The 21,220-nt window shown below is 36.3% G+C and overlaps 1 protein-coding gene across 1 annotated transcript in view; it reads left to right on the top strand.

The window, feature by feature from the left end:
- The window catches only part of CNTN5 (contactin 5), a 550,779-nt gene that overhangs the window by 239,138 nt on the left and 290,421 nt on the right, over positions 1-21,220 (top strand). The window contains 1 exon segment of the mRNA XM_032488283.1: positions 10,611-10,814. Coding sequence (XP_032344174.1) covers positions 10,611-10,814 — 204 coding nt within the window.

Raw genomic sequence — 21,220 nt, 5'->3', positions numbered from 1 at the left:
GTAAAAGCACAAAGAACGTTTATGAAAAATTATATTGAGTGGAAGAAGTTGAGCAGCAGAGAATCTCGTTATAATAATTAATCGTATCTAAAGATTCTCTACTGCACCTATATGATAAATGTAACCCAAAGACACCAAAGTTCCACACTTAACATGCAAAACTTAGGCAAGTCACAACTCTAAAGGATTTTGAGGAATAATTTATTAAACTCATATTTGTTTCTGCTGATGTTTATCCTACTATAAATCTTCAAATTTACAACATAAAATTTGCATAGCATGAAATTAAAAGAAGTAAAAATATCTCTTAAAAATTCACTGTCAGTAAAAAATGTTGAGTGTTTTGAATATTTTGAATGTTTTGAGTTTTTTGAAAAATGTTGAGTGTTTTGAACCATATGAGTTTTCTTTTGTTTTCAATGCATAGAGTTAAATTAAATTTTATTTATTTTATTTATATACAAATGACAAATACATTTTGGATAAAAGACATCTTACAAATAAAACATGGAAAAATTAGTAAACTGTATTATACTATCCAAGATTTCCATTTTCTTCCCTTTGGAATATTGCCCAAAAATAATGCTTTCTACTCATCAGGCACTGCCATCTTGTGGACTCCTGTTGGTTCCAGGGAATATTGGATTATTCATGTATGGATTTTTGGTTGTTGTTGTTAAATATTTGGAAAACTCTAAGTCCTAATGTAAGAGGAGGGCAGGAATAAGTATCCATGTTGGCAACCGTGCAGTCATACTGCTTTTATCCCTATGAACACCTGCATTTTATGGTAGGTTTCTATGCTAGCAGGACACATCCTTAACACTTTACAGCTAAGGCTCTGTGACCACAGTTTAATTAGATCATGACTCAGTGGTTAATAGGAATATCTGGCAAACTGCTATTGTCCAGTGAGTGGGGCTTAGACACTGCTCTGATTACTTGCTATTTGAAGCGTCAAAGTTTTAACTTGACAAAATTAGACCCCACAACATACATAACTTTCGAATAAATACTTGAAACAACTATTAATGTTTTTCTTTTTTCATATGAAGATCTGTGCTCAGTAAGATTTCTTGGTCAAGTTTTTGATCGTTGTATCTTAGTTCCCTTATTCATAAAGTGGGGTTACTTATCCCTGTGAGGATTTAATAAATTGATATACCTAGAACGCACTGTCTGGAACACACTAAGTGCTATGGAGGTTTACTAGATCCTACTGTACTGGTGCCACGTCCAGATCTCTCTTATCTAGTTAAGGCATCCATCTGGCAGCTGTGCCTTTTCCCAAGAATTGCCCTTACCTAGGAAATTGTGGTCCCTGCCCTCATTGCACCTCACTTCCCCAGCTGGCAGCCAATAACCTACTGATGCTGGGGAGGAGAGTTTAAAAGACTGATTCTCTTTACCTTCTGTTGACTCACTCACCAAGTCTACAGTGAAATTTGTATTCCACAACCCTAAGTGGGATTAATCTTAAAACTAATCTCTGGCAGGGACCATGTCTTTGCTTAGCTTTTTTTCACCCTTACTCAATCCTGCTTCTCTTAATTCCTTCTCCTGGGAACAGTCTATCAATAAATCACATTCGAAGGAATCCCCTACTCAGACTTCATTTCTAGGAAACTGATCTGAGACCATAAATGTTCACTGATACTGTTGTTATCGTGAAACTGTCTGATGTCCTGATTTGATGAGGATGAACTTTTAGATTACCTCGGGCATATCTAATGGATGAACTAGACAGTCTTCCGGTTATTCTCCAGGCATCTTTTCTTTCAGCTAAGCTCTTCATAATTTTGATAAGCACAGCAAGGTCATATTTCTTGGCAAGGTCCTAGGACACATATATTCTGTTTGTAATCAAGGGCTGCAATCTCTGGGCTGTAACAATGAACTGTTGGAAGCGTAGAGTGAATGCTTTTTAAGGCCAAGTTCAAAGCCTCAGTTGAACTTGTGCTACAAATTATCACACCCTGTTGAGTAAATGCTGGTCTCTGACCTGATGGAGTTTGCAGTTCAATAAAAATAATTTTAAAACCCTTTAGTGAAGCAAGAATTTTAGGTCGCATTTTGAAAAGAGTTAGCAATGACCTTTATATCTAGACACAAGGGCTGCTGGGATTGAAAAAAAAAAAAAGAAAAAAAAAGACCTCTATAGTGCAAAGTATTCCACAGAGAAAACAAAAAAACCTACTGTCATCCAGTTGGTATAATCACCTGAACTCTGGAACTTGGAATTCACTCACCCAAAGTCGTTTGAGTTGTGGATCATGAGAGAATGCCAGTTTACTACTCTTTCTATTATAAATATTCTTTTCTTTATCTTATATTTTGCTAAAGGTGTTTTGAATTATATGCACATAAAATTTTATTTTGTCTTGGTGACATATTATAATTTTTAAGCAGAGCTCTTGTTTCTGACTCTAGGTAACAAACAGAATGAAAATACATGTCTCAAAAACTTATAAAAAGAAGAATTAGTACTTTGTTTTGTAAAACCAAGATAACTGAAATTTAATGTAATAATACAGCTTGCCTTTGTATTAAGGTAATTCAATTTTTAAAACATAGGACAAATGTTCTCTCTTGCATTCTTCACGACATCATTAAAAATATCTTTGCTCTCTCTGAGCTAAGCAAGTGTCAGTTAGACAGTTTTATTCTGTTGTTACTCTCAGAATCCTTGCCTCTGTCTGTTTTATAGGTGAAATTTTTGACACTTTTAGAAATTGTATAAGGTTGAAGTTGAATCTGCATTGCACCAAAAATTAATACATTATACTAGGTCGTTGTCCTGAGCCAATCGCTACCCTTACTGAGCAGTTTCTGCATTTTGAACAGTCTCATCTAAGTGGCTTATGTAATCTTCAATACAATCATATCATAGATATGACTGTCCCATTTTATGGCTATTGAAATTGAGGTTCAGCAAGATTAGAATATAATAATTTAAAAAGTATAATATACTTAAAAAATACAGCTTAGAGTGAGTCAGACAAATTGGAATTTTTCCCCTGACACTTATGAGTTGTCATTTTCCATGTTTCACCCGTTTGAGCCTCAGATGTGTGATGCTGAAGACGACTATGACGATGGTAACTACGTCTGGTTCTGTAGTACTAACCTTATATGTTTAACCTACAATTTCCTCTCTTTACTGCATTTTATGGATGAGAAGACTAAGTTAAATAGTCTGCCCCAAGGTACATAGTTGGTAGATCACGCAGCCGTCTCTGGAACTCTGGTCTTTGTGATTCCAAAGTCCATGGACTTATTCACTCAAAATATTACCTTCTAACCTCTGTGTATGTATGTGCCTGGGAGAACTAAGCGGGGAAATGTGTGAAGTGTGTGACTTCAAGTTAATACCTTAAACACTGCTTTGCATATAAATAGATATCACTACTTACTTGTTGATACTGCCAGTGGTTTTGATCTCAGTCTCCATCCTAAAACTAGCAGCCGAAATAATATTTATATATGATCCACTTAATAACTTGATCTGCCAAGTCAGCTACCTCAACAGGGTCAGTGACATGTTCAAGCAGAAGCGAAACGACGGACCACCCATGGAGGCTGTTAACCAGAGAGGGAGGTTGGACCACCTTAAAATTTAATGCCCCTTCAACCTCTGTCTTATTTATATAGTAGACTAAATCATGAGAATACTTCATAGTAAATTTGTACACATGACCCTTTCTCTTTTAGTCATTGACAGTACGTTCCAGACTCTTCAAACTACCTACATTATTTTTCAGTGTCTGTTTTTAGTTCAACTGCAAACATAAGCTTTGATTCATATTCTCAGAGCCAAAATAAATCTGCACAGATCTTAGAAAATTTGCAATGAGAAGTTTAAAAATGTAAAAAAGAAATCTGCTCTTATTCTTAACATTTAGAATGATTTATAAAAATACATATATAGATTTTTAAATTTTAACTATTCATTTATTCATCAAACATTTATTGAGCAACTACATACCAGACATCCTAAAGGTATAGTGGTGAAGAAAGTAGATTTATCTCTCTACCCTGCCACAAGTACTTGATTTGGCTGCTTTCTATCACAATGAAGGTATAAATCAACAATGTAAAAAAAAAAATCCTGCCTTCTAATTTCAGGTTGTATTCCCTTATACTCAGTAGTAATGGCTATTTATGGGACAATTCTCTATAATTTCCTCCATAATGTCATTAATTCCAAAACTCAAAATGGTAACTAGCATCACCTAAAAACTTTCTATAAACAAAGTTGTCTACAGTGCCCATTTTTAAAGCTGTACTGTTTCGGCCAGTAACTTACTAATTTCTACTCTTCAAGTATCTTCATATCAATTAATTCATCAAAACAGGAGGTAAAGGAGTCATAACAGATAATGCAATTGTAGAAACAAAAACTATTACAAGTAAATTAGTAAACATTAAAATGCTTATGACATACACTCTACTAAACAGCACCCAGTAAAAACCAGTGCAAAAATATATCAAACTATGAGTACAAAACAAACTATTAAACAAAATAAAAAGTTATGCTTGTACAATAAAGAGCAAATTATAATTATAGTTATTTGACAGATACAATATTAAATCTCATATTACAAGAATAACCAGAAAAAGATAAGACCAGGGATTTTAATAAATACAGTCCATCAACTGAGAATTTTACTATAAACCATAATTGAGCATATAATAAAAATAGAGGCCCTTCTGAGTTTTAGGTCTTTCTTTTTATAGCTGACAGAGATAAAGAAACTAAGCTCCCTAGGAGAGTTACATTATTAATTGGGAAGTGAACAAATCGATTGCTGTATCTGTTGTGTTCTCTCCAGATCTTTTGACCCAAAGCTTCTGATGTGTACACACATTATTAGCAAGGAGAATGGTTATTTTGTTATTTTCTTATTTGTAGTTATATTAAAGACTGTTGAAATTAATTGCATATTACACATTGAAATCGTTTTCAAGGACTTCAGAGAGTTCAGTATGTAGTGTCCTTCCCTTTTCTCACACTTTTTAAAAAAATCAGTGGCACTGCAGTTTTGAGAAGTGAACATCATTGGCCATATGAGTACCTCTGTTTTTATACCCTGTAGATGTGGAAATATATCATTTAAGTAATCATCTTATTTGTCAGGGTAGCAAAGGGAAGATAGTCTGTTTTGTGACACTGAATCAATTAATTACAGCAAATCTGCAGTGCATAAAGCCACAAAACCCAGACATTTACAGAAGACAACAGACAGACAGAAACAACCTAGAAACTTCCCCCAAATTTAGGAATGATAAGTAAAATAAAGCTCAGTATACAATAAGCTCACAGGAAAGAAAAAAATATCTCAGGTATCAGAAACAAACAAGAACTAAAGTCCAGGACTGAAATCCTAACTGAAGTCTAGGAACAGTGTTAGTCCTGAGGAAATCTTGGCAGAAAGGTAGATTGCTTGTATGTCATGTAAACAGACCCTAACGTCTAGGGACTTGAAGATGAACATTCACGCTGGTATAAAGGACAAGTCTTTGAGTCTTGGGAAGAGGGCACCAATCCAGGCCCTTCATGGGCTATGCCCTTAGTGAGCAGCAATCACTGACCCAGGGAGAAAGATAAAAAATCTCTGATAAGAAACCAAAACTTCAAGCCCACCCTGTACATGGGTTTGTAGGCCAAATGTATATTACCACGTAGTATAAAAAATGTACTAGAGAAATTTAACACAAAAATGGATCCTAAGCAGATATGTCCCAAGTGGGGCTTTTGATAAAAACTAACACAAAAGTGTTTTTGAGAAAGACTCTCACAACCTGGGATGCACAGGATATCTCAAAAAGTCACCATGGTCTGCTAAAATAACAAGTACTCACTGAAGAATTTTATCAGGAACTTCTAAAACATTTTTAATTGTCTTGGCTAAACATACCGTTAAAAAAGAAACTTAGGAGAGTGGGAAAATCACACCTGACCAGCTAGTCTCAATATGCTTCTGAAATGAATAATACCATTAAAAACTTAATGCTTAATATATCAGTTTATATTAAAATATTTTAAGGGCCAAGCAAAATTGATATGAAGCAAAGTGGTATATGAGACTAAAGACTATGACCCCAAAGCCAACCGTGGTTTGCTACCTTCCTGAATCATTTTATAATCTTCAGAATCTGACATACTGAAAATCTAGTTAATGCTTGTTTTTTGTGATAGTAAAGTTTGAAAAGAATTTTAAATAATCACTCTTAGAGAATGAAAAAAACATATAGGAGAAAGTAAGCAGTGATTTTTAAAAGAGATTTAGCCCAGTTCAGTATATTCATTTTTTGGCAGAGGCAGAAAATCCAATCCAGACTCACAGTGTCAGCTTTTCTATTGTTTGCCATTTCTACTTTTTAGCTTTCTTAGTATAATGAAATGCTTTGCTGTGTAAAACTGAAAACTTATTCTAAAAACTAAGCATTCTTGAACCCCAAATACACATTTACCTGTAAAATTTGAGAAAATGCCATTTTTGTGTAAATCTTATTTTCCTATTCTAGAAATGTTTTATGAAACATTGATTCAACAAATACTATCCAGACAACAAAAATAATATTTCAATTAATGATAGTCTTCATTTAATTGTTCACTGTGTTCTTTTCCCCAAAATTTCTAGTACTACAAATCAAAAATTGAGATAACCTCAGCAAACTAAAGTAAACTGCAAAAATATCACAATGTCTGTGAGTGATGCGTGAGCAACAAATGAAACTCTCAATATAATAATTAGAAGAACTCATATTTTTAATTTGGGAAGTCCTTGAATTTAGTGTCTAGTAGAGCAGTGTGGGAGGAGAATGAAGAAGTATTTCAACTGTGCTCTGTGGGTCTTCTTTGAGTAAAGCTGCATGGATATTATTAATAACTTCTTAAGGAAATATCAAGTGGACTAAGGACTACCAAGAGAGTAACTGTAGCTATAAGAAAGTTCCCTCTGGAAAACCTTTTGTTAAAAGAGTTGTAAGTTTTTGACATTGTTTATGTGTGCTGTAATTATAAGCCAGTGTAATATAACATTTCAAAATTCTCAGGCAGCTACTAGAACTCAAACATATGCCTCAGAAGTAGTAAATATCGGCTAAGTCTTGCTTAGAATCAACACTCAACTCATCATTGAAGTTTTCTATGGAAAACAGATCAAATAGTATTTAAGCACTCATAATTCTTTTAGATCTCTACTCTTTATTGTTTTTCTTATATTTAAATGGAACATGTAGAAGGAGCTCCTCACCTAATAATTTTGGGGGGCTGGGGATAACAGAAATGTTATTTTTATTTTTATATTTTTATCTTTATCTTTTATTTATATGTATTATAATATTTATTTTCATATGTTATAAATATTCATTTTGAATTAAATTCTTGGTTATATTGTCTTATTTGAAAACTTACGAAGTAATATAATTCTGTTTCCGTTTTTGAATGAGAAAACTGAACCGCAAATAGTTAAATACTTGTTCAACTTAAACCATCATGAGCAGCCACGTCAGGAAGCTACGCAGACTCTGGAAGTCCCAGCGAACTGAATTAAATGAAGAAAATGTGGTGGGGAAGGGGGATTTCTGGATAGAAGAAATGCCATTTTTAATGTTCATCAATTGATTATGTAGGATACCCCTGCCTAAGATAATCTCTGTGAAAGTGTTTCTGATCCTTCTCACTAGACAGCCTATGGCACCATCTTTCTGAAACATATATTCATGAAAATCCAATTAACTAATACTATCAATTTACTTTTACTGGACACAATATGTTGGATGTGAATTCAGTTAAGATAAAAAAATTAAATAGTCATAGTAGTAGATGGAGGAGGGTTCTGTTTCAAGTTAATTGATCCATATATAAAGGTTTTAAATTAGTTACATTGACTTTCAGTATAGATGAATAATCTTTCATCCCTGCTTAAGTATCCAAAAAAGCTGACTGAACACCAGGTTCCCCATTGGAAACAGTGCAGGGCCAGGGTGATAAATATACTTTTAACTACCGTGATAGGTAGGCAGGTAGATAGGTAGATGGAAAAAAAGAAAGAGAGAGAAAGAGAGAAGGGGGGAGGGGATGAATGGAGGGAGGGAGGAAGGAAGAAAGAGAAAAAGAGAAGAAAGGCATAGAACAGGGCTTCCAAGCCTCACTGTAGGTTAGAATCACGTTTGAGCTTTTTAAAAATTCAAGCAACTTGTGTTCCTAAACAAATAACTCTGAGGAAAGGGGACCTTGGAATCTGCTGTTTCAACCACAGCATGGTAACCCTAATGCCTATTGAGATTTTAACAATTAACTCAGTTGCAATCGGTTTTGATTTTCACTCATCTATTGAAGTTGCCATTCAGTGATATCCCAAAGGTCAATCTTAAGTAACATTTCCTTTTATTACATTTATAAATATTCCCAGTAAGGCCTTTTGCCTTATTTGGCATTATGTAACCTTCTTGAAATTGTTACGGTATCTGTGACGCTGCATTTCATTTATTCCCCTTGAATCTTTCCAACAGTTTTCTCTCTCACCTTTCGAACATTTTCTTACCTTTTATTTAGATGCTTATGCTTTCCAGAGACCTGTCTTCTCACCATGTGTATTTTCATTTATGTACGTGATTCAGTTACTCCAATATACTGATAACTACCAAATTTAACTTTCACCACAGATTTCCTTTCATGGACCTCAAACACATATTTACCAACTGCTGGAACTATTTACCTGGATTTGCCTCAAACTCAAAATGTCCTGAAAGTGAACCAGTGATCATGCTCCTTAAACCAGTTTGAACTCAATTTATTTTCATCCTGAATTTCAGGTGCCATCCTCTTCCCCATCATTCAAGGGAGATAGGAAAATGTTCCTGGACTGTTGGTTCCTTCATTGTCTTACTTCCTATATATTTCTTTGACCAATATCCTTGTTCTCGTTGTTATGATTATGGCTCTGATTTGGATTTCTTCAGCTCTTTTTGCATTGTGCAATATTGTCCTATTGTTCCCTCCTGAAATCTTGTGCTTACTTAAATCTGACCTTTGCAGAATCACCAGAATAATCTACTAACGTACATACTTATGTCAGCCCTCTGCTGGAAAACACCCAGGATGGAGCACAGGCTCCTTAACACAACACACACACCATGTTAACCTGTGGGTAGCAACTTGGGTTTATCACCAGTCTCTCCAAACTCTTCTCTTCCTACTCCCTTTCTTGCAATTTTTACTCCAGTAACACAAAAGCCTGGTGACCTATTCATATCATCCAGTTCCTTCTGCATAGCATTCCTCATTTGTCTCCTCTGACTGGAACCACTTCAGCACCCTTTATATTATTCAGATGACTAGCCCCAACTGATCTTTTAAGGCTCCTAAATTTCTAACACCAACACAGATGTCTCCCTTGGTCTCCATATTTGAATGTACGACTACCTTCTCAATTTCCCTAATTGATTACCAGATAGCATGTCCAATTTATTCTGTATGAATTAAGCTCCTGGTTTTACTCCACCTGTATCTCCAATGAACTGGCCTTTCTCTAGTCTTCCCATCCCAGTAAAGGCAAATATATTCTTCTAGTTGCTCAGTTACTCAGGCCCAAAACCTGACTCCTTTATTCTTCATTGTTCCCTTCTTGCATTTCATAACCAACCCCTCAGCAATTCCGGTCAACTCTACTATCACGTTTGCACTAAGCCAGTCACTTCTCACCACTTCACCACTAACTACTGTTCTAGTGCAAATCATTTATATTTCATGGCGATTTTGAAAATAGTCTCTTAGGCTAGTAGACATCATTCCTCCTGCTTCCCCTTCCCCTGGTCCCTGCTTTGTCCTCAGACTGTCTTGTCCCTCCCCAGCAGTTAGAGAGAGTTTTAAAGTACAGATTCACACGTCCTTCTCACCCCTGCTGGGCTCTCGCATTCTTTACATGCTTTGGTTCTTCACAGTACTTACTACCTCCGGACAAACACTTACCTGTTTGTGCATTCTTGTTCTTTCCACTGTAATGACAGTTCCATGAGAACACTGACTTTTTTTTTTTTCACTTAGGCCATTTCTGGCCTATCATGACCCTCAACTAATATTTGTTGAACAAATGAGTAAATGAATGTAGCTCAGGTGTCTCTAAGCCAAAGAAGTTTTTGCTGATCGACATGATTGCTTAAGAACCCTTCCCCTCTGTCTTCTTCACAACAGGGTATACATCTCCATTTCCTTATTCAACATGGTTTCATAGGTTTGGGTAAATCTCTCCCATTAGACTGATCTTTGAGAATGGGGAACTGTCTCTCTTGTCTTTTTAATTTCATTGCTATCATGGTGCCAATCATCTAATACACATTCAACACACATTGGAATTGAATGAATGAACAAATGGATGGATGAATGAATAAAAGCTAAGTTTCCTTAAGTAATATTTCAGATCTTCCTGTAATCATTAAGAGCAACAGTACTTAAACAGAAAATACAAAATTATATAGATATCTGGATCAAATATGTATGATCTTGCAATATTTCTAACACTTAGTAAAGGCTTTGTTGTTTGAGCTTAACTGTTAGTAAAATAATCTATGTCTTTCAACAATTGAATTTTGTGTATTTTCAGAGATCGTCTATAGCTGGGTATTTAATGAGTTCCCTTCCTTTGTGGTGGAAGACAGCCGGCGGTTCATTTCCCAGGAGACAGGCAACCTTTATATTTCTAAAGTCCAAACATCAGATGTTGGCAGCTATATTTGTCTGGTGAAAAACACAGTGACGAATGCTCGAGTACTTAGTCCTCCAACACCACTCACTCTGCGTAACGATGGTAAGTTGCATGGCCTGATTAAAATGGTCAGCCACCTGAAATGTGAAAAATTAAGAGGTATTAGTGAGTATAATCTGCAAAAATACTGAGTCACTATGCTATGGGCCTGAAACTAACACAATATTATAAATCAAGTATACTTCAGTAAAAAGAGACTTTAAAACAGATGTATATGGGGAGAGGGTATAGCTCCGTGGTAGAGTGCATGTTTAGCATGCAGAGGGTCCTGGGTTCAATCTCCAGTAACTCCACTAAAAAAAAAGTATGTATTAGTGTTTTCCAAACACTTAAACCTAGCACAGATAAAATAAAAAGGCACTCACCGTATTTAGAAGCTACACTTTTAGTCTAAGATTATGCGTACCTTAGAATAAAATTTTGACAGGAAAATGATGATCTATGGATGAGAAATATTAATCATAACACTATCCTAATGCCAAAAACAGTGAGGGATTCTGAAAAGATGAACTGTAATAAAGCCGCCACGTTCTTTTCTTTGCCCTTTAATGCCTCCATATAGCATATGTGTATGAATTGCAAGCATTTTACACGTTCACTTTTGATCACGTTTTTATTTTAGCCACCTTCAAATTGAATGTTCAGCTTGTAATACTTCATGGTATAGTTACAATTGTTATTGTTACTTTTCCAATAAGAGGAGCTGTTGGAACTTTAACTTTTAAGTGCAATTCAGGCAGAAATGATGATTCTATAATTATAGGTATTGCCTTCTATCCAAAGTATCTTCAAATTTAAACACCTTATTTGTAGTTATAGACATCTACAGTTTAGCATTGCATTCAAGAAGTCAAGTGCTATATTACAGTTGATATATGATATGTGGCTTGCTCCGTCATGCAATAAAAAGATCTGTGAAGGTATTATTGAGAAGTGAGCTGGAGAATCCTGATGGATTGTGAAGCTTAAAGAATAATCTGTTTCAACACTACTCTTTTATATGCTTAGTTTTAGAATATATGCTGCAGTAATGTAAGCCCAGAGTTTATATATATATATTATATATTTTATATATATAATATATATTATATATTATATATGTATTATATATATATAAAATAATCCCATCAAGTAGAGAGTGTAAATGAAATGCCTATTTTAGAGATGAGGAAGCCAATGTTAAGGAGATGAAGGGACCTGCCAAAGGTCACACAGCTGGGCAATGGCATGGAGGACCAGATGGGAAATAAGAATGGAAATTGGGACACCAATTTAGAGGCTATTGAAACTACCCAGCTAAGAGATGAGAAAGTACAGAATAAAAGCAGTGGTAATAGCATTGGAGAGTAAAAACATGCCTGGGATATTGAGAAGGTAGAGTTATCAGCATGTGATCATTAATTACACATGGGACTCTGGAGTAGGAGGAAGCTTTCACATTGTTTGTCGAGTGGGTGACGATTCTTTTTATGAAAAGAGGGCAGATGAGGTAATAGACTGAGGAGCTGGTGAATGTGAGACATTCAGTTTTGGATATGATGAGATAAGATGTCCATAGGAAATCTATGTGGAAATACACAGTAGGTATACTGGTATATATTCCTAATATGCACAAGACGGGGCTGGGTTAGAGAAAGAGATTTAAGAGTCATCATCGTTTATTCTATCACTGTAGTTAAAGCTATGATTGTGTATATATTATGCCAACTTCAGATTATATAAGAATGCCTCTAGGGTGAAAAGAAAAAAGGAAAATCGATATGCATTTTTAAAACTTACCTAGTTAATAGCTTAGAATTGAGATGATTCTCTGTAAGCCATCTCCATAAAGTTCCTGAGTATTTTTTCCATTAATTTGTTTAGAATGTGAAGCATCTTTGTTTTAAAATTGTAACATTTTGCTGACTAACCAGTAACTAGTTCCATTTATACTATCCATTTATGTAATAATGCTGTACATTTGGATACTGCCTGAGGTTGAGGAGGTTCTTCTGCCTTCTTTACATACAAAAGACCCAAACATTACATTGACCATCACAAGGGAGAGTAGCACATGTAAAAAAACAGAATCCAAAAATTGATACCACCTTCACTAGTGATTTAAAAGCTTTGATATCAAGGTGATGGTGGCTTCATAAATATCACCTTGATACCACAACCAGACAAAGACACTACCGAAAAAGAAAATTACAGGCCAGTATCATTGACAAACATAAATGCAAAAATCCTCAACAAAATATTAACAAACAGAATCCAACAGCACATAAAAAAGATCGTACACCATGATCGAGTTGGATTCATCCCAGGGACACAAGGATGGTTCAACATATACAAACCAATCAATGTGATACACCACATCAACAAAAGAAAGGACAAAAATCACATGATCATCTCAACAGATGCAGGAAAAGTATTTGATGAAATTCAGCACCCATTTATGATAAAAACTCTTACCAAAGTGGGTATAGCGGGAACATAGCCCAACATAATAAAAGCTATTTATGATAAATCCACAGCCAGCATCGTACTCAGTGGTGAAAAACTGAAAACCTTCCCACTAAAATCTGAGACAAGACAGGGCTGCCCACTCTCACCACTTCTATTCTACATAGTCTTGGAAGTCCTGGCCACAGCAGTCAGGCAAGAGAACGAAATAAAAGGGATCCAAATAGGGAGAGAAGAGGTAAAATTGTCACTATATGCAGATGACATACTACATATAGAAAACCCTAGAAGCTCCACGCAAAAACTACTAGAGCTGATAAAAGAATTCAGAAAGGTAGCAGGATACAAGATTAACAAAAAAAAAAAAAAATCAGTTGCATTTCTTTACACTAACAATAAATTGGCAGGAAAAGAAAGTAAAGAAACAATCCCTTTTAAAATTGCATCCAAAACTATAAAATACTTAGGAATAAATCCAACCAAGGAGGTGAAAGACTTATACATGGATAACTACAAGACATTCAATAAGGAAATTGAAGATGACTTAAAGAAATGGAAAGATATCCCATGCTCTTGGACTGGAAGAATCAATATTGTTAAAATGGCTGTAGTGTCCAAGGCAATCTACAGATTTAATGTGATCCCTTTCAAATTGTCCAGGACATATTTCACAGAACTAGAACAAATCATATTAAAAATTATATGGAATCACAAAAGACCCAGAATTGCCAAAGCAATATTGAAGAAAAAGAACAAAGCTGGAGGAATAACCTTCCCAGACTTCAGACAATACTACAGAGCTACAGTAGCCAAAACAATGTGGTTTTGGCATAAAAACAGACATATGGATCAATGGAACAGAACAGAGAGCCCAGAAATAAACCCACACACTTATGGTCTGTTAATCTTTGACAAAGGACGCAAGAATATACAATGGAGAAAAGACATTCTCTTCAGCAAGTGGTGTGGGGAAAAATGGACATCAGTATGTGAATCAATGAAGTTAGAACACTCCCTCACACTATACACAAAAATAAACTTAAAATGGCTTTAAGACTTAAATATAAGACAAGACACAATAAATCTCCCAGAAGAAAACATTGGCAAAACACTCGCTGACATAAATAAATCTCAGCAATGTCCTCCAGGGCAGTCTACCCAGGCAATAGAAATAAGAGCAAAAGTTAACAAATGGGACCTAATTAAACTTATAAGCTTTTGCACAGCAAAGGAAATCATAAGCAAAACAAAATGACAACCTACAGAATGAGAGAAAATATTTGCAAATGATACGACTGACAAAGGCTTAATTTCCAAAATATATAAACAGCTCCTACAACTTAATAACATAAAAAACACAAACAATCCAATCCAAAAATGGGCAGAAGACCTAAAAAAGCAATTCTCCAATGAAGACATACAAATGGCCAATAGGCACATGAAAAAATGCTCAATATCACTAATTATCAGAGAAATGCAAGTCAAAACTACAATGAGGTATCACCTCATACCAGTCAGAGTGACCATCGTTTAGAAGTCCACAGACAATAGATGCTGGAGAGGGTGTGGAGAAAAGGGAACCCTCCTACACTGCTGGTGGGAATGTAGTTTGGTGCAGCCATTATGAAAAACAGAATGGAGGCTCCTCAAAAAATTAAAAATAGACTTACCATATGATCCAGCAATTCCACTTCTGGACATATATCCAGAGGGAACCCTAATTCAAAAAGATACATGCACCCCAATGTTCATAGCAGCACTATATACAATAGCCAAGACATGGAAGCAGCCTAAATGTCCATTGACAGATGACTGAATAAAGACACTGTGGTATATTTATACAATGTAATACTACTCAGCCATTAAAAAAAATAAAATAATGCCATTTGCAGTAACATGGATAGACCTAGAGATCGTCATTCTAAGTGTAGTAAGCCAGAAAGAGAAAGAAAAATACCATATATCACTCATATGTGGAATCTAAAAAAAAAAAGAAAAAGAAAAAAGGACACTATGACCTCATCTATGAAACAAATAGATTCACAGACATAGTAAACAATTATGGTTACTAGGGAAAAGGGGTGGGAAGGGATAAATTTGGGAGTTTGAGATTTGCAAATGTTAGCTATTGTGTATAAAAATAGATTTAAAAAAAACAAATTTCTTCTTTATAGCACAGGGAACTATGTTCAATATCTTGTAATAACCTTTATGAAAAAGAATATGAAAATGATATATGTATGTATATGCATGACTGGGACATTGTGCTGTCACAAGAAATTGACACATTATAACCAACTGTACTTCAACTGAAAAAAAAAGATTTGTGAGAGAAGTTTAAAAATTCACATTTCTTCTTTCTGTATATATCTAAGGTGGTTGTTTTCTTGGTGATTGTTTGTCTATTAATATCTCCTTTTTTTCATAGTAATGGTCACTTATCAAAGGACTCTCATAAGTACTGATAAGAGGGGAAAAAAAAACTCACTTACCTCCCTATCATCCAATTCCACTCCCTAAAGCCAACTTTTTAACTTTTCCTATTTTTTCTTATGAGGTTCTCTTTTAATGCTAGGAATTATCTAGGCTCCTTGTTTAATCATGTTCAGAATATACCTGTTGAGTCCCTCCTATGGTATACCTATGTTTCTTCTCTCTTCCCCTATTTTATATTTATATAATAGTTTCCTGTTTTTTTACTTTTTAACCTTGATGGCGCACTTAAATCTTTACTGCTCTCTTGACTGTTAAAAATAGTCGTTGACTTCCTATGATATAAAATGAAGATATTTTTATTCCTACGTTTTCCTTTACATTTCCTGCACTACTTTAATGTCCTTCTTTCATCTGCCACCTTTACTCTGACATTCTCTCCTGCAAATGCAACCAAGTGTTCTAAAATTTCCCATAGACTAACTGTAAAAGCTGAAAATCAACAGGTGTTTACAAATTATTACTATGTAATTACTATTCAGTATCATACTGTTTCAGATCTTTAATCTATTTGTAGTTCTGTATGCTGTACTAGATGTGTTCTTCATGGGTGAAACTTTAAATTGATTATAACAAGGAAAATAATATTGTGATACACTTTCGATGTAATTTCACTTAAAATTTTGCTCTACAAATGCAATTCATACTTTCAACAATAGGGTTGAAATATGAACACGAGTCGTCACAATGCGAATGATAAATGAAACCACAGCGTGGTTAAGAAAGCCCATGAAATGAGTATGAAAAAAAGAGAAGCGAGCTCAGAACCAAGCCTTGAGTCATCCAAGTTGCATTGGAAAGATAAAGAATGAAAACCCTACAAAAGATAACTATACTTCAGTTTTTTTAAAAAGGAAAAAAAAAAAAAAACATAATGAGAAGGAGAAGACAATAGGAAAAACAATAGTGTCCTGTCAAGGAAGCCAAGAGAAATGAGTATTTCAGCAAGGAGAAGTGGGCACGCAGCTCAAGATGGTGGACTGGGTGCCCATATTAGTCGCCTGTCTCCCTTCCCAGACCCTGGAAGAAGAAATGCGTATCATCAATGGGAAGGAGCGGAAGCATGTCACTAACAAATGAGATCTTTTGATATATTTCTGCAAGAAGAAGGAAGGATGTGAGTTTAAGAATTAAACAGGTGGAGCAACTAAAACCTAGAATAAAGTTTCAGGGCTATAAAGAAGGGGCTAAAAACCGTGTGCAGAATGGAACTCTGAAAAAGCTCTCAAATCGAAGTTAGCTAAGGATGGGCCTGCCAAATGGGGCCACACAAAGGGGACTGAAGGTGTGCGTGTGTTGAACGGAGGCGTCAGTGACATAATAGAATCCATTCTCTTCTCTGTCCCTACACACAGAAAGACCAGAGGGCTCGCCTCTTAACGTGAGTGAACTTTCCAGGGGAAGCTAACGTTCTTAATGTGAGTATTGCCACCCAATGCAAAATCGTCTCATTCTAGCACGGGGCTGTCTACAGCTTGACAGCCAGTTCCTTACCCTCACCTCAAAGCCGAGCTGACTGTGAACCCACCTCTCCCAGCCACCCCCACCCCCACCTCAGAAGGGAACTAACTCCACAGACAGGGAAACACTCAACATTCAATCTTCCCACACTTAACATTTATATGCAATGCTAAATTCACAGTTTCTATTAAAAATTAACTAGGTTACTGAATGGTTACAGAATTCGTAAAAGGATGATATGTAAAAAACTGGAAAATTTTAATATCATTTCAAAAAGGCATAGATTAGACTAGAATTGCTTTTAATTCAAAACATATTTATATTACTGTCTGATCTCTCTTCAAACAAATAATTGGAAAGTATGTTCAGAAGAAGGACGTATTCTTGAATGTTTTCCCAAGTAGGTGGCATATATGAAACACTTAGTCTGAAAACAAAAATAGACTATGATTGTGGATGAATCCATTTTTTGCAACACAGTCAGCTGCGATTCCTGCTGGGTTTTACAGACCTCTCAGTGCAGAGACACGCATTATAATGGATATTTCTGCAGACGTGGCAAACACCTCTGCAGGGGTTTGAATATAAAAATTACGTTTATTCTGCTGTGACCATAGAGTTAGCTATAAAAATCATTTCAGAACATTGTGTTTCTGTACTTCTCTGAAAAAAAAAAGTAGACCTTTCTAAAAATAATAGATGCTATGTACATAAGCAAATGATTTCCCTGTAAGTACAAATACAATTTCACTTTATAAGCTATTGTAGGATGAATTGTCTTACTTGGGTTGTCCTAAAGCAAATCTTGAAACAAAATTTGCTTGAAGGTGGTTTATTTGAAATGTATGCCAGAGAGCGGGATGGTGGGATGGGGTGGGGTTGAGGAATGAAGTAGTGGAAAGGGCGGTTACATTATGGAAACGACCACTTGTATAGGCAGCTGGAGCTTGACCCCACAGGACCAGAGCCTTATGAAGTGCACTCAGAATAATCTTCTTGGCTGACCTATCAATGGGCTTCCATCTCTCATTCCCTGAGGGTGACTCCACAGGCAGTTAACTCTGTACATTTGCAGGATGCCTTCAAGTTGCAGCTGTGTGAAATTGGTTGCACCTCCACAGACCTGGTTGCAGTAGCTGTTGTGGGAGTAAAAATTCTGGCCAAGATCATTGGAGCACACAAGAGGTGTCCAAAACGTAGATGGGGGAGCTTTAGAAGATGGAAAGTACATGAGTGACATGATCAGATTTTCCTCTGCTGGCTCTATGGAAAATTATCCTCACACATTTACAATGTTTATTGCATACCTACTGTGTGTCAGGTAGTTTGCTTGGTGGTGGGGATATGATGGAGGGCAAAACAAATCCAATAATTGTCCCTATGTAATTCACAGTATAATACAAGGGAAGATATTAGCCTAAATACTGAAAGTAACCGTACATCTTAGGACCTGCCTGTCCTCATTCAGTGTCCCATGGAGCCGATTTCACATAGCATTGCGTTAAAAACAAAACAAACAAATCTAGCTCTGAAAGCCTTTATAAGTAACACAGATTTCTACTAATGGTTTGGAAGATGGTGAACGAGGAGCTGGCAGTCTGCATGCCAGAAAAATTGACTAAACCCCAACCTTTAACCACGTCTCCCTTTTGCCAAGCGTTTGTCCCTACACCTGCCAAATCCCTCCCGCGACACACTTCAGACTCCACCCCCCCCCGCCCCCGCCCCACAACACTTATCTCTCCTCTTCCTTCAGGGTCTCACCGTCTCTGTCTTAGGTATGGCAAATTCATACTTTAATTCCTCCTCTTGTTTGCGTTCTCAGTCGAAGTCTGAAGATTTTTTTAGCTTATTTTATTTTGATTTACTCAATACACAACTCATCCGTTGTGAAGCATTGTTCTAAAAACTTTGCAAGTACGAAAGTGAGAGGGTGGAAAATATATACAAGCAGACATTAACTAAAAACAGAAGAGAAGTTTAAATTATGCTATTAATATTGGACAAGATACTTCATGCATTTCTAGGGATAGAAAGGATGATCACGTTCAGGAAGATAGAGCGAAGCATCTTCCCACAGTCCCCGCCATTTACATACAGCACCAGACTCCTCACTGCCAGATTCTCTTTACAAGACCTCCCACTCTCTCAAACCCTCCCCTAGGTCTCCAGTGGTTCCAAAGCGATACAGCGAGGATAATCAAGAAAAGACAAGGAAAGGAAAGGAAAAGAAAAGAAAAGAAGGAACAGTCTCTGGGTCCTTTTGCCATCCCTGGAGTTGGCTAGTGCAGGAGATAGAAAAAGAATTGAGGAAGTAGCTTGAGAAAGTGAGTGGGAGTAAATTCACAACGCATGCGGATGACGGGCCTTTGTTAGAGAATTCATCAGTTGTCACACTGGGGAGAAGAGTAAAAAGACTGTAGATGCAGGTAATCTACTATATGCTGGTAGGAAGTCTGATGGCATTTTTTTTTAAATGAACTGCAGGCAAAGTCATGAGCTAAGAATGTATGTGCACACAACAGGTTTATTTTTAAAGCAAGAATTGTGTCAACAAGGAAATTTTGCATCTACTTACATAATTTATGAATCGACCCATTAATTCACTACTGAATAGGGCAGGTCCTAAAAGCAATGGAAAATGTTTTTAAATGTCTTACCCTTGAGATCTGTGAGACCCAGAATAATGGTCCCCAAGATGTTCACATCCTAGTTCCTGGAAACTTTGAATATTACCTTATATGGTAAAGGGCTTTTGCAGATGTGATTAAGGATCTTGGTATTGGGGACATTACACTGGGTTAGCCTGGATTACTCTGGCTGATAGGGGTCAGACCTAAATGTAGTTGCAAATGTCCTGAGAAGAAGGAGGCAGGGGATATTTGACTACTAATCTCTATGGAGGTAGACCTTTGTATGCATTTTGGAGATGGAGGAGGGGGCCATGAGCTAAGGAGAGCAAGGAATGCGGCTCCAGAAGCTGGAAATGGCATAGAAGGGATTTCCTCAAAAGTCTCCAGGGGGAGGGTGGCCCTGCCCTCCAGGGAGGACACCTTGACTTAGGCCAAATGAAACGGATTTTGAACTTTCGACCTCCAGGGTTGTAAGAGAAGAAAACTGTATCATCTTAAACTACGGGATTTGTAATATTTTGTTACAGCAAACACAGAAAACTATTACAACGACCAAACAGAAATCTGAAGCAATTTTTTTTTTTCTTATTTATCCCGTGGAATATTCGAAGATATTCTAGCAGTGTGTTGGAGCTGGCTTGTTCCTGCTTGCATGAGTTGATTGTGTGCCTCTCTTCACTTCTTGGTAGCTTGAAATTAGCCATGATGGGACTATGTACTACATGAAAAGCAGCTAAGGTACACATCAAAGTTCTTACCCCTCTCCAGCCCCAGAAAACAGGCTGTTAACAGCATCCTGCTGGTCGTTCAGCACCGAAGATCACAATCATTGAATCAGAACTAACAACCTTTGATGGAACAAATATCAGTTCAAATGTATCCCTGTTCCACCCCAGTCCTCTCTGTTCAGACAGAATGGATCCTTTGTCATCCTTGCTTTTGGAAGCCCGAATTGATTTTGGCACTCAAACAGTGAGACCCAGCAAAGCCACTCTTATTTCCTGACCAGTCTGTTTATCACAAAGAAATATGGCAACTGGAATGGCCTTCGGTATTCTTGTCTTTGCCCTTTTATCCTCTAAATTCTGTATTAGGTATCGAATATCTTACCCTAAAACCATATTTTTTCTTCTTCTAATCTTTGTTTAGAATTTTCAATGTATGGATAGTTCCAAGGGAACTTGGAAAGCTTGTGGCAAGAACACTCCTACTGGAGTACATTTGTCTAAGTGAAGGAAGCTGAAGTTAAGGCTTTATGTCAAATTCTGCAGGAATATAGAAACTTACTTGGCTTTTATTGATCTTTTATTTATTTTGCTCTGTGCCTCTCTGGAAAGCTTATCATCTTGGTACGATATGTGTTAAGTAAAAACATGAAGAAATCATTGGATGATTTCTGAAGAAAATGAATACTTT

This window comes from Camelus ferus, chromosome 10 (assembly GCF_009834535.1).
Source record: "Camelus ferus isolate YT-003-E chromosome 10, BCGSAC_Cfer_1.0, whole genome shotgun sequence".
In the NCBI taxonomy this organism is placed as follows: domain Eukaryota; kingdom Metazoa; phylum Chordata; class Mammalia; order Artiodactyla; family Camelidae; genus Camelus; species Camelus ferus.
The sequence above is the reverse complement of the archived record's forward strand: the minus strand, read 5'-3'. Positions and strand labels throughout refer to the sequence as shown.